This window comes from Scophthalmus maximus, chromosome 11 (assembly GCF_022379125.1).
Source record: "Scophthalmus maximus strain ysfricsl-2021 chromosome 11, ASM2237912v1, whole genome shotgun sequence".
In the NCBI taxonomy this organism is placed as follows: domain Eukaryota; kingdom Metazoa; phylum Chordata; class Actinopteri; order Pleuronectiformes; family Scophthalmidae; genus Scophthalmus; species Scophthalmus maximus.
In genome coordinates, this window is record NC_061525.1 from 2,099,950 (window position 1) to 2,112,856 (window position 12,907).

The following is a 12,907-nucleotide window of genomic DNA, read 5'->3' on the forward strand; positions in this document are numbered from 1 at the left end:
TGTCAGGGTCTTTTCATGATCATCTTCATTTTTGCCCAGATTTCTCTAGATCAGCCCAGATTTCTCTAGATCAGCAGTTTTCACAGTGGGTGCTTCCTTGAGGACAAGTCAGAAAGTATTTTCTTTCCCTATTTTGTAACTGTACATTTTTATGTTTTGTCACATAAGATAGAGATAGCTTTCATAAATAGACCAATCAGCCACAACATTAAGCAGAACATACATATTGTTTTTCATGTTTTTGTGGAAGGGGACTATTTGCAGTGTGGTTAAAAATATGGAGGTGCTTTAAGAAACGGTGTCTGATATAGCATTAGTCTTAAGCATAGACATACAGTCTCACTTTACAATAGAAGCAAAGGTCAGTGTAACACATTGAACTTTAAAAGTGTCAGACAGGAGAATGTACATGAGGCTGTAACACTGTGAGCACACAACATGTGAACTATGCCTCATAGTTCACACAGTGAGGGACACTATATCAGTGAGGTCGTGTCCGTATGGTATGAGTTAACACCTCGATGAAAGCGGTGTGAGACTAGACTTCAATTTCCTGTGGACGATATTATACGCTGTAAAATATTAGAGTTATGAAAACCTTCAATTTTCCCCTGAAGAGTCCAGACAACTCTTCACAACTACTCAACGGTGATCTTTGATTTTATCCTGCTCCTTTTTGTTCAGATTTTATCATAAAAAAAATAATAAAAAGTCTCGGAGATCGTTTATCTACTTCAAGTGCACAGACACATGCACATGCACTCACACTCAGCAAGGTATCATTGTGAGGACTAATTGTTGACAGGTGGCCCTAATGCTCTCCTTTGAAACAAAAGTGTGATTTACGACCACGCTCCCAGAGACCCCAGCTTTCAGCGCTGCTACTACAAACTTATCTCTCTCTCCCTGTGCCTGTTCAGCCCCCTCCCGCCATTCCCCCTGTTCTATCTCTCCCTCATTTTTCTCAATTGCACCTCATTACTTTGCTCACTCACTTTCACCTCCTGTACCACTTTGATGTACCTGTCCCTCTCTGTCTCTCATCGCAGAGCGGCGACTCTCCGAAGTCAGACATCCTTTTAATGTTTGATGGCCTATTTTTCACTCACAGTGTGGAGGAATGTGCGTGCGTGTGTGTGTGTGTGTGTGTGTGTGTGTGTGTGTGTATTTTGGTGGAGGGGTTACAGAGGGGTTTGGGTCTAGACAAAGAAGACAGGAAGGAAACAGGAAGCAGTGGTGCCATTTTTCGAGAGAGAGAGAGAGAGAGAGTGTGTGTGTGTGTGTGTGTGTGTGTGTGTGTGTGTGTGTGTGTGTGTGTGTGTGTGTGTGTGTGCGTGCGTGCGTGCGTGCGTGCGTGCGTGCGTGCAGTGCAAGTTCTGGGGGCGGGCAAATAACAATATGACTTGACCCTGACCCCGTAATCCCAGCATCTTCTTTCACCTATTTGGGTCCATGTGAAGACTCAAGACACAAGAATACTTCGAGCCTGGGAACAGCTCACAGGGAAATGTTCAAATGTGGTGATGAAATGAACGTGTAAAGGAGACACGCAGGATTTGAATTAAGTTGTCTATGACTGTTATTTTTTATACTGCATGACTAACAGTGATTTCTTACACCGTAGAGGGAGAGAGGTTCCGATAACAGTCAAAAACAATCCACAGTGTTGTAGATTCGAACAGATTCACCGCCACTGACAGAAGCATCATGTGCTACCAAGATCAACACTCTCCTGTCAGGATTACGAGGCACAAAAGGATCGGGGTTGACAGCAAGTCAACTCTGGAGTTTCACTTTCACAGAGCAGAGTCATGCAGCACTACAATGGTGCTCAATATATCCAGATGGACCTAACTATGTTAAATTAATATGTAGGACTGGACTGGCTCTCCTTCATTAGGAATCTAGTAGATCCCAGAAAATTTCTACCACTGATAATGGTCTTACGCAAACAGAGATGTTAACAGGATGTGAAGCTCAAAAGAAACGGTACAAGAAAACCTCTGAGGTTCAAATCAAGGCCATGGTTAAACACATTAACACTCAGGATTCTGATGGTACAATAGAGAAATAAAACAAAATCAGAGGGTGTATCTTTAATACGCTTTTATGCCCCCTTCGTTAGAAACACACACACACTTTTCAAAAGTGGTCTAAACACAAGCACAGTATAGTCAAATTGATCTTTTGTGGAAGATATCACCTAATGCACTGCTGACAGCCGTCAGGGGCAACTCAGGGTTAAGGGCCTTGCCCAAAGACGCTTTGGCACGCAGACCAATGGAAGTATGGATTGAATCACTGACCTTCAGGTTAGTGGAAGACCCGTATTACCTCCTGTGCAACGGCCGCCCACAATTTATTCAATACGCATATAAAAGAGGCTCAAACTAATATTTCACAGTAACAGTGTTTATCAAGTTCTCGACCCTCGCCCTGGACGAAGTGAATCTACTGTACCAAAGCTCAGGGGTATTCCTGGAAAGCCTAGTTAATGAGAACTGTGAAGTTTTACACTGAGTAACACCTATGGGGTCAAGCGGTGCAGCTGACACAAGGTGTGTGTTTACTGGTTTGTCTATGTCAGCTAGGGACACACAGACAGTGTAAACTGCCCGCAATGGTGTTTGACAAACAGACAGAGCAGAGTCCCTGGAAGAGAACTACTGAGATGACCAGTCACTGGAAAAACACACACATATGCGCGCACGGACGCACGCACGCACGCACGCACGCACGCACACACACACACACACACACACACACACACACACACACACACACACACACACACACACACACACACACACACACATATGGAGTTGGGGCAAAATACAGGGGCAAGTTTTATCCATGTCAAAATTTCACATTAACTCTTTCATCTTGGTTTTCAGCTTTTCTTCTGGGGTGCCTCCATTAAAGGGAATAAACAATGTATTTTATTGTATTAATTCATAGATTTATATAGTTGCAAAGTTGATGACCAATAGACATGTATCATTGCTGAAAATCTTTGGACATATATCATAAGGAGTGGATGCCTGCAGTGGCCGAGTGACCATGGGGTGTGCTTTGCTGTGTAAGGTAAATTATTCATCATGATTTTGAAGACATTTGTGTGAATCTTATACTATACAGTACATACCTGTATGCCTGTACATGCATATATGTATAATATGGCCACAAGTCGAGGTAGCTTCCTGCATGTTGACAGCCACTACATGCTGGCTTGTGTTGCTATTCTGAAGGTACAATTAGGAAACACCATCAGTAACCCCATCCACCCCCCTCCCTCCTGGCTCCTCACCGTGCAGTGGAGATCCAGATGGGCTGCTGGAAAGGCCTGGTATGGGACTACAGCGGCCTCCTCCTCCACCCAGAATGCAACCACCTCCTCCCATGCCTCCTCCTCCCAACGCAGCCGCCCTGTTCAGCTCCTGTTCAATCTCCTCCAGGCCAGCACTCTTTTGAAAGCGAGACATCCGGTTCACAACCCGTGGGGACACGTGTGTGCGTGCACAGGGTGCGCCACCATAGGGGTTGATGGGAAAAACGTGGGTGGTGCCACGGAGGGTGCTGATTGCTACCCAGCGACTATCCGGACTGAAACACATGTCCTGGACCTGGACAGAGACAGAATAGGTAGAGAGGTCAGAGGACAGAGGGTTGTGAGAAGCGGAAGGATGATAAGACAGAGAATGTACAGAACATATCAAGGATAGAATCACTTCCTTCACTATGCTCATTTGCATGCTCATGGTTCCTGAAAAAGCAAACATCATTCCATTATATTGACATGATGGTCAAAGGCTTAAACTAATGAAAGGAAGTGCTATAATTCTCATCTTGTCACATATAACTTCTCTATTATAAAGAACCATATTCTTATAATAACATTTCTTTACTGAAGCAGTACTCTTTTACTACAAAGCCATACTGTTGTAACACGTGCAGAATGTGGCTTGGCATTGTCTTGCTGAAATAAGCAGGGTCGTCCCTGAAAAAGACATTGCTTGGATGGCAGCATATGTTGATCCAAAACCTATATGTACCTTTCAGCATTAATGGTGCCTTCACAGATGTGCAAGTTACCCACGACATGGGCACTAACACACCCCCATACCATCACAGATGCTGGCATTTGAACTTTGCGCTGTTAACAATCTGGATGGTCCTTTTCCTCTTTGGCCCGGAGGACTCGACATCCATGATTTCCAAAAACAATTTGAAATGTGGACTCGTCAGACCACAGCACACTTTTCCACTTTGTGTCAGTCCATCTCAGATGAGATCAGGCCCAGAGAAGCCGGCGTCGTTTCTGGGTGTTGTTGATAAATGGCCTTCGCTTTGCATGGTAGAGTTTTAACTTGCAGTCGTAGATGTAGCGACGAACTATGTTAACTGACAATGGTTTTCGGAAGTGTTCCTGAGCCCACGTGGTAATATCCTTTACAGAATGATGTCGGTTTTTAATGCAGTGCCGCCTGAGGGATCGAAGGTCACCGTAACTCAATGTTGGTTTTCGTCCTTGCCGCTTACGTGCAGAGATTTCTCCAGATTCTCTGAATCTTTTGATGATATTATGGACTGTAGATGATGAAATCCCTAAATTCCTTGCAATTGTACACTGAGAAACGTTGTTCTTAAACTGTTGGACTATTTGCTCACGCAGTTGTTCACAAAGTGGTGAACCTCGCCCTATCCTTGCTTGTGAACGACTCAGCCTTTCGGGGATGCTCCTTTTATACCCAATCCTGACACTCAGCTGTTTCGTATTAACCTGTTCACCTGTGGACTGTTCCAAACAGGTGCTTTTTGAGCATTCCTCAACTTTACCTGTCTTTTGTTGCCCCTGTCCCAGCTTTTTGGAACGTGTTGCAGGCATCAAACTCAAAATGAGTGAATATTTGCAAAAAAACAATAAAGTTTATCATTTTGAACATTACATATCTTGTCTTTGTAATGTATTCAATTGAATATAGGTTGAAAGGGATTTGCAAATCATTGTATCCTGTTTTTATTTACGTCCCAGCTTCATTGGAATTGGGGTTTGTAAAACTGTCAGATTTTATCTTACGGAATATCAGTATGAAGATCTTTGTATTTGAAAAAGCAGCTGTAAATGAGTACAATTACTGTTAGCAACATAGGCTTTTGTCCTGCCATGCTAAAATACAGTTAGAGTTTTAGTAACAAAAGAAAGAGACTATTGATAAAATTCGTCCGTGAATTACACATGCAATGTTTTAATTGTCAGTGTATAACATGAAGAACAAATACGCATCTGGAAGGAAACCTCGAATGACGGGAATGAGAAAAGGTAATTCTGGAATTACAATGTGCAAGTTAGGTTTCAATTAAATGAGAGTACATTTCAATATAGATGAAGAGCCAGGACACCGGTAACCATCCTTACACATGCTCAGAAATTGGACCAGGTTTGGTTTTGGCAACTCCATGCAAATTAATTAATTATTTCTTCATCACTGACCATAGTGAAATATGCACCAGGGGAATAAACAGCATCAAACTCCAGTCTGCCAGGAGCATTTGCATGACTAGGGTTAAATGTTTAGCAAACAGATAAACACATCATTCAGAGTGCATGACAAAATGTAAACCAGAGTGAAAGGATTGGACAATAACTTTGGGCAAAGGTGACAATGTGAAATGAGCTTGTTTTGTGGTAAAAAAGATGACAGAGGAAAAACTAGAGAGCTGCTGGCGTCCTTTGTTAGTCCAACTCAAACAGTCACCGTCTCTCAGGGAGCAGACACTGGGGAAGATATGATCTCCCTGGGCATGTTAGACATGCACAAAACCAGACAGATGGGCTGCAAGAGACAACACAAGCAAAGGAAAGAGGGAGAAAGAAAATGAAAGAAGAAAATGAAAAAGAAGTAAGGTGACCTACTGATGAGGTGATAGTTGGTTGAAACAGCGCCCATCTTTCGTCATAAAAGAAAGGAGGATTGAGTGAGTGGACAGGTCCAGGACAAAGTTGAGATAAGGAATGTGTAACTCTTCAGTCAGGAAAGCAAGTCAGGCTGTCAGACAGACAGCTCTGCGCCTGCAGGCCTTTCTAATCTTTTGCCAGGTCAGACGAGGTAATTGTCCCCAGCAATGACAGTTAATGGGGTATCCTCTGCATACCAGACAGTTACTTCACTTCACAAAGATGAGTGAAAGAGGAGGCCTGACCCTCTGCTGTGGCAGATTAGGGATGCCTTGGAGATGAGAAAGGGCGTCTTTGCACAGTCTGTAATTGGTCATAATTGACCTGTCAGAGTGTACCCACTGTAAATGGGTGCCTTGACTTTATCGTCTAATTGTCAGGCGGGGGGGGGGGGTTACCTGAAGGATGGCTGTGACCTGAAGGATGGCTGTGACTGTACAGTCACAAACCATATAGTGTGACAAACCATTCAGCTATAAAACAGTGGCCAAATGTTATCATAAAGGAAGCAGAATGTAACTGCATTCAGACACAGGCATGTGTGTGCTGGTGCGGAGGTGGCACATTCCAGAGAAGCTGGAGAGCCTCCTGTCCTTGTACAGTGTGTTTCTGATGACATTACTGACAGCCGGGGTGATGCCACAGAGGCGTGTTTAATTCTGTTTCTTTGACACCACCAGTTCGAAGGATTAAGCAGCTCTGTTCACAAGAAAGGAACTCTGAGGGAATGAGAAGAATGTGACAAAGACAGAGAGACACAAACAAATAGAATGGGTGGAGTCCATAACAAAGAAAGCCAAAGTGGGTTTCTTTTGTGGTTGACTGTTGCTTCAATTATTTGCTTCATTTGGTTTGATACCCCATTGCCAGCGTACTGCAATATGGCAGATATTGGTTCGGTCATCATATGACTGATTACATTATATATGTATTACTTTATATAACACTTCATTGGTTGCCAATGCTTAGACTGTGAAATGACCATAAATATTTTTTTTCTCAACCACGGCATTACATCAGAACCTTAGCTTATTTTTAAAAGGAATATCAGTGATACAAACTAAAATTTGATAATGGGTTGGAATGCCAACAGCAGCCCAGTTACTTCAATGCATATAAATACACTGATACCATTGGCCTTGATGAACCCCTATTACTGTGCTCTCACCTGATGGTGCATTGCTGCAAAATTTAGCAGAAACAGCAGTGCCATCCCTATAACCCCTGGGACTAGTGCTCTCCACTTTGGCTAAGCTTGTACACATTCTGGTCCTCATTCAGCCCCGTACAGCTGTTATCAGACGTAGGTCTGTTTACCTGGCCTTGGGTCACTAACAGCCAGCCGCATGTTTGACCACTGGAGACAGATAAGGCGTCTCTCCACCCACCTCACTGAAGACTTTATCACTATCCAGTGTGTACGTGTGTGTGTGTGTGTGGGTGTGTGTGGTGTTGATAACCTCTGGCCCAAGCACTAGGCTAAGGCCAGCATTCACTGTTTACAACAGGTTGGATCAAAGCAGGCTCAGTGTGCAGCCGGTCAGCGGACCTGCCGTTTGGTCATACATTAACTACAGGCAGGCTGTGAGAGAGAGAGAGAGTGTGTGTGTGTTTGTGTGTGTTTGTGTGTGTTTGTGTGTGTGTGTGTGTGTGTGTGTGTGTGTGTGTGTGTGTGTGTGTGTGTGTGTGTGTGTGTGTGTGTGTGTGTGTGTGTGAGTGAGACGGTGTGTTTTCCCAGTATATAATCCTGAACCGAACAAGGGCTGAAGTAGCTTCAGATTGCAAAATTTCTGTCACAGTTTTGTGAAGAAAGTTCAATCAAAAGAGGTGTAAAATAACTTCACTTGGAAGAATGGGACTAAAGATGTCCCATTAAATAGGATTACTGGTAATTGGTATTACACCCAGTCTACAGTGGCCATGTAGAAAAAGCAGATGTCGGTTTGATGTCATTATAAAATGTGGGTTTAGTGAAGATGGATCAGACATCGACCATTGACCTTCAACCAAAACCAGATCAGCTTGTCTTTGACTCCAAGTGAATGTTTGAGGCAAATTCCTGAAGGAATTCCATAGAAATCCTGTTCATAAGGCCAAAATGTGTAGGTAGGTCACTGTAACCTTGACCTCAAGCCTTTTCCTCATAATTCATACTCCCAAGTTATTCCTCAGTCACGTCTGAACAGACAGACATGGAACACCCACCTTTGGGATAAATGTGATTTCAATCACTCAGGGTTTTCCACTAGTGAACACAATATCCAGCTGGGTGAAAATAGCAGCCACCTGTGTATGGGGAAGTAGCACTTTATTGTTACACAACTTATTGTTTTCACCAGGGGGAAAATTATCTCGAAGATTTTCCTCCTCTCTAAAAAAAAGGAGCTGGTGATAAAACCCAGTAAAACACTGAATAAAGCAGTTTCATATTAAAAATCAGGACGTCAGGACGTAAACACATGATGTCAGGAGGGACTGTGAGCTGTTAGCTGCACGGCCGTTAAAGTTAGCTCAGCTTGTTTCTAGGTCAGAATTCCATTAGAGTCTATCATTCAGAGGATTTTTACCGGAAGCCGAATTATCCGCAGGGGTCGTCTCCCCTTCCAAACGAAAGGTACCGGTGATTAAATACACTTTCAAAAATGTGTTTCCTTGACGCTGACACTGCAACAGGAGCTATTTGCTCAGCTTATTTCTCAGATAACTTAAGATCTAGACGTCTGATGACTGAGACGGATAGCATAATTCAACGTTATCATAATATTTAGCATTTTCAAAACATGGATTATATTAATTCAGATCTGAGATGAAGCTACTAATGTGAGTTTTCAGTATCATCGATAACATATGGGGAAGTGAAAATTTAAGTGAAAATATAAAAAGTGTGTGCGCGTGCATGCGTGTGTGTGTGTGTGTGATAAAGAGTGTGTTTCAGACCTTGGCCTCAGTTTCCCCACGATGCAAAGTATAGAGATGGTGCACAGCACTCTGCGAGGACGCCCATGGGTGGGTGAGGATCTGGAAGACGTGAAAGTCATGGCCCAGAGTGTCGGCAGTCACCAGCAGCATTCCTACAGTGAAGAAACATACAGTCATCGGCAGTGGGAATCATCAATGCATAAGGCTTCAGCATGAACAGATTATTATGCTCTGCATGTGTATGTCCGTTGTAGCCGTTTTTTATTTTACAATAAATTCAGTGTTTCATGTGTAGTTTACATGCTTCTGAACATGATGCTTAATTTTGTATTTGTTAATAAAACCTAATGCTGCCATGTCTGGCATTGTTTGCATTAAAACTTTTTGTCCTCTGTATGCAGATTTTTCATAACAGCATAGCAGTTTAATCATTAACACAGTGTGTTTTAATTCAATTCAATTCAATTCAATTTTATTTGTATAGCGCCATATCACAACATACATTGTCTCAAGGCACTTTACATAGTGAGGTCAATATTACAATATTACAGGGAAAACCCAACAAATCCCACAATGAGCAAAGCACTTGGCGACGGTGGAGAGAAAAAACTCCCTTTTAACAGGAAGAAATCTCTGACAGAACCAGACTCAGTTGTGGGCGGTCATCTGTCTCGACCGGTTGGGGTGAGGAGAGAGAGGAGGAAGAGAGGAGAGGTGGGCAGAAAGAGGGTGGGAGGCGAGACAGTAGGAGAGAAGAGAGAGAGAGGACAGTTGTACAACCGCCGCTGTAATCTCTACCAGACTGATACTTATAATTAAAAAATACAATTATGTTGTTGTTATTATTAGTGATGATATTAATATTAATATTAATAATAGCAATAATAATGACGGGTTTGGGTCCTGCAGCTCTGGGGTCAGAGATACACTAGGAGAGATAGAAAATACAAACAGGGTTAGTGACATGTACTGTAAACATATCGGGGGATGGGGGTGTCTTTGTGGAATCTGGCTACTAAGAAGAAATTAAAACCTGCCTTTTGGTTAAATCAATGTGCAGTGTCCCCAACGAATAAGATTAACAAATTAAAATAAATAAATAAGCAGTGCAACTGTACAGGATAATCGCTGCAGTGACTACAGCCTATAGACTTAAATGTGTCTTTAAAGTGGCACCCCACCAATTTGTCTTGATTGACTTGTTCTGATTTGCTGTTAATGTCATCATCAGTGTCATCTTAAATTGGGCTCATATGGACTTAACATGTATAACAGAAAGTCTCTTTTATAAATTGGGTGAGTAGAGTTTGAAAGATATGGACAAGAGAGGCAAGAGGCAGTAATGACAGATGATCTTTAGCTGCATTATGGGATATTAATGACCGGGGGATTTTAAAGCTTGACTTCTTTTAGGGACTTAAAGTCAGGATATCTCAGCTGATGATCGAGTTAGGGCCCTTTCTTGATCAAATTCACACACTAACTCACAGGAGCAAAGTTGCATAATTTTGTTAATTGTAATTTGTACATTTGTGTATTATAAAAGAAAAAAAAACCCACAACAGTAAATAAGCTGTCTTTATTCTGTTATTTAAAAAAAACCAAAAACAGTCACAGCTCTAAATTGTGCCAGTGTGAAGTTGCCACTGATATGCTGCTAAATCGATACAAATTCAGGCCAACCAAAATATTTAAACTGTACTTCACTCCGGCGGCATACATGAAGGCAGCCAACATTACCAACTGTGCAGGACGCAAGCTAGAAGCCATGACAGAATTACCGTGCCTTTAAACAAACAAACCAGGCCATTAAAATAAAACCAGCTATCATTTGTCGCTGTCATAAAATGCAGACTTCCCTCACATGGTTGCCCGATCTGGTTAAAAGCACAGCTCGAGTCGTGTGCTTCTTCAAGGACAGACGACAAGATGAGTGTCTGTGAAAGAGAGAATCTATGTACTCATACATGTGTATGGTTTATGGGTGTGTGTGTGTGTGTGTGTGTGTGTGTGTGTGCGCGCGCACATTGAGATTCACCGAAACACTTGAACCGCAGCTCAGCACAAGTGTAACCCCCACTGACAGGCCCATTCATTGGGTCCCGTTTTATTTGAAGCTCATCAAACTCCAGAAAGTATAGGCCCTCACCATAAACAACATGCTCAACAAACCACACCAGAACAAACCCAGATCTAAACTGGCTCAGGAAAAAAAGAGCGGCATTGCTTTTCAAAGCGCAACCCAAAACCCATCCCCAGAAGCCTTCTGGATGAGATGTTACAAACAAATCTGAAGATCAGGCAGTAACTCATGTTGGAAACGCATCGCTGATACACAGAGTGTAAGATTTGAAAAGTATGTCCAAACCTCTGACTTTTTGACGACTCCCAGACATGAATGATATTAAAGTAATTAGTAATTTTCCTCTGAGTTTTTCCCCATGGAATCTTTTATGTGGTGGCTACAGTAGGTTTTAATTAGTGGCCGGGCTTTATTGGGTGGTATGTCAAATGTGAAAAGAGGAGGATGGAATGGCACGAGATTAAAAGGATTCAGCAACACGTGCAAGGGAGATGGAAAACACTCCCTCTCTTGAAAAACAAGCCAAGGTTGCAACAAAATGTTGCACATTCATTCAGAGTTGAAAGGTTTCTTTTTTTTAAGACTTGTGTATGACTGAAGAACAGTTATATTTAAAGATGATGAAGAGGTGGAATGAGGGAGGTACAGGCTGGATGAGCGATGGGGTCATGCAGATTATCAGAGGTGGAGGGAAGAAAGCAGAGGAGAAGCCAAGTGAAGTGTGCTTTAAGACAGTGGTTAGCTATTCATGCTGTATCAGAGCGACCAGAAAGCCAGAGAGCTAAGGCCCAGGGCCTGTAAACTCTTGAAAACCCACGCCCCAAATGAGGTGCCAAGCCACAAGAAGCATTTGCGTCAACTGGGAATATAGAGAAAAAGGGACGGGGCCCTTCTAATTATAGAGTCTGGAAACGGAAGCGCATGGTGATTAGGAGTTGAGGCGCTGCGGCCTGTTTATCTGGGAGCTTCCTCTCGCTCTAAAAACTTCTCTCCCCTACACCCCCACTCTCTTTCTTTCTTTCTTCCTCCTCTCTGTGTTTTGCAACGGCCCCGCCCACCCAGCGGCTAGAGAGTCTGGCCCCTGGGATTTCTGACAGATGAGACTTGGCCGCTGGTTTTTGGCCAGAGCCAGCAGTTCTCTTCTGCTGATGGTAGAGTCTGGGCTCCAAAAAAGTAACAGCTCAGAAAGGCTGCAGAGATCTTTGAGTGCGGGTGCCCGAGGACTGGGGCTTTGTGGCATTGTTGAAATACAGAGGACCTCGCCGAGAGGCGTCAGTTGGTTAGCCCGCTGGAAGGCCAAATTAAAAAGTAGCTGAGCCACACGGCGGGTGAAAAGAAAGGGTTTCGGGGAAACCAGAGGCTTGCCGGAGCAGGGTTTGACACGTCCTATTTATAACACCTCGTCCCAGGGGTTACAGTGTTATTTACGATGTTTTAGTACCAAAATCACTGGCACACGCACATAGACATGCACCAAAGTGGAAGGGATGACCTCTAATTTGCCATGTGCGCGAGACATGCGTCTGTGTGGGACATGAGGGAAGTGATATAATCATTTCCATAAATATCTGCTTTTGCTTTATGTTTTTTTTGTGTTTTTTGTGGCCCAAAAAATCTTTTTTGTTTTGTTTTGCTGCATGGTTTACTGTCCCATCTCTGACCATCCAAACACAAAACATCTGCTCAATCCCATTAATAGTGGGAGGATGTTTCATTTACAAAAGTGGTTGGGCTTTATTCTTGACAAAGGCAGATGGGACAAGGGAGTAGGAGAGAGAGGGAGAAAGAAAGAAAAGCAAAGAGAGAAATGGAGAGAGCAACAAAGACGGCGGTGATTTCCCTACTTGGCAACACAAAAGGCCACAACAAAACTAGTCCACTTTTTAATTAACAACACTGGGCTCCAAAAAAGCTTTGAAAATCGAAAAAATGTCAAATTATAACCATGT

General features: G+C 43.0%; 1 protein-coding gene across 9 annotated transcripts in view; it reads right to left on the minus strand.

Moving 5' to 3' along the window:
* The window catches only part of bcas3 (BCAS3 microtubule associated cell migration factor), a 308,540-nt gene that overhangs the window by 242,651 nt on the left and 52,982 nt on the right, over nt 1-12,907 (minus strand). For all 9 annotated transcript variants that reach the window (XM_035623526.2, XM_035623527.2, XM_035623523.2 and 6 more), the window contains exons 14-15: nt 8,894-9,027; nt 3,308-3,623 (exon numbers count right to left, since the gene is read on the minus strand). In XM_035623526.2, the coding sequence (XP_035479419.1) occupies nt 3,308-3,623; nt 8,894-9,027 (450 nt within the window). The remainder of the gene's footprint in view (nt 1-3,307; nt 3,624-8,893; nt 9,028-12,907) is intronic.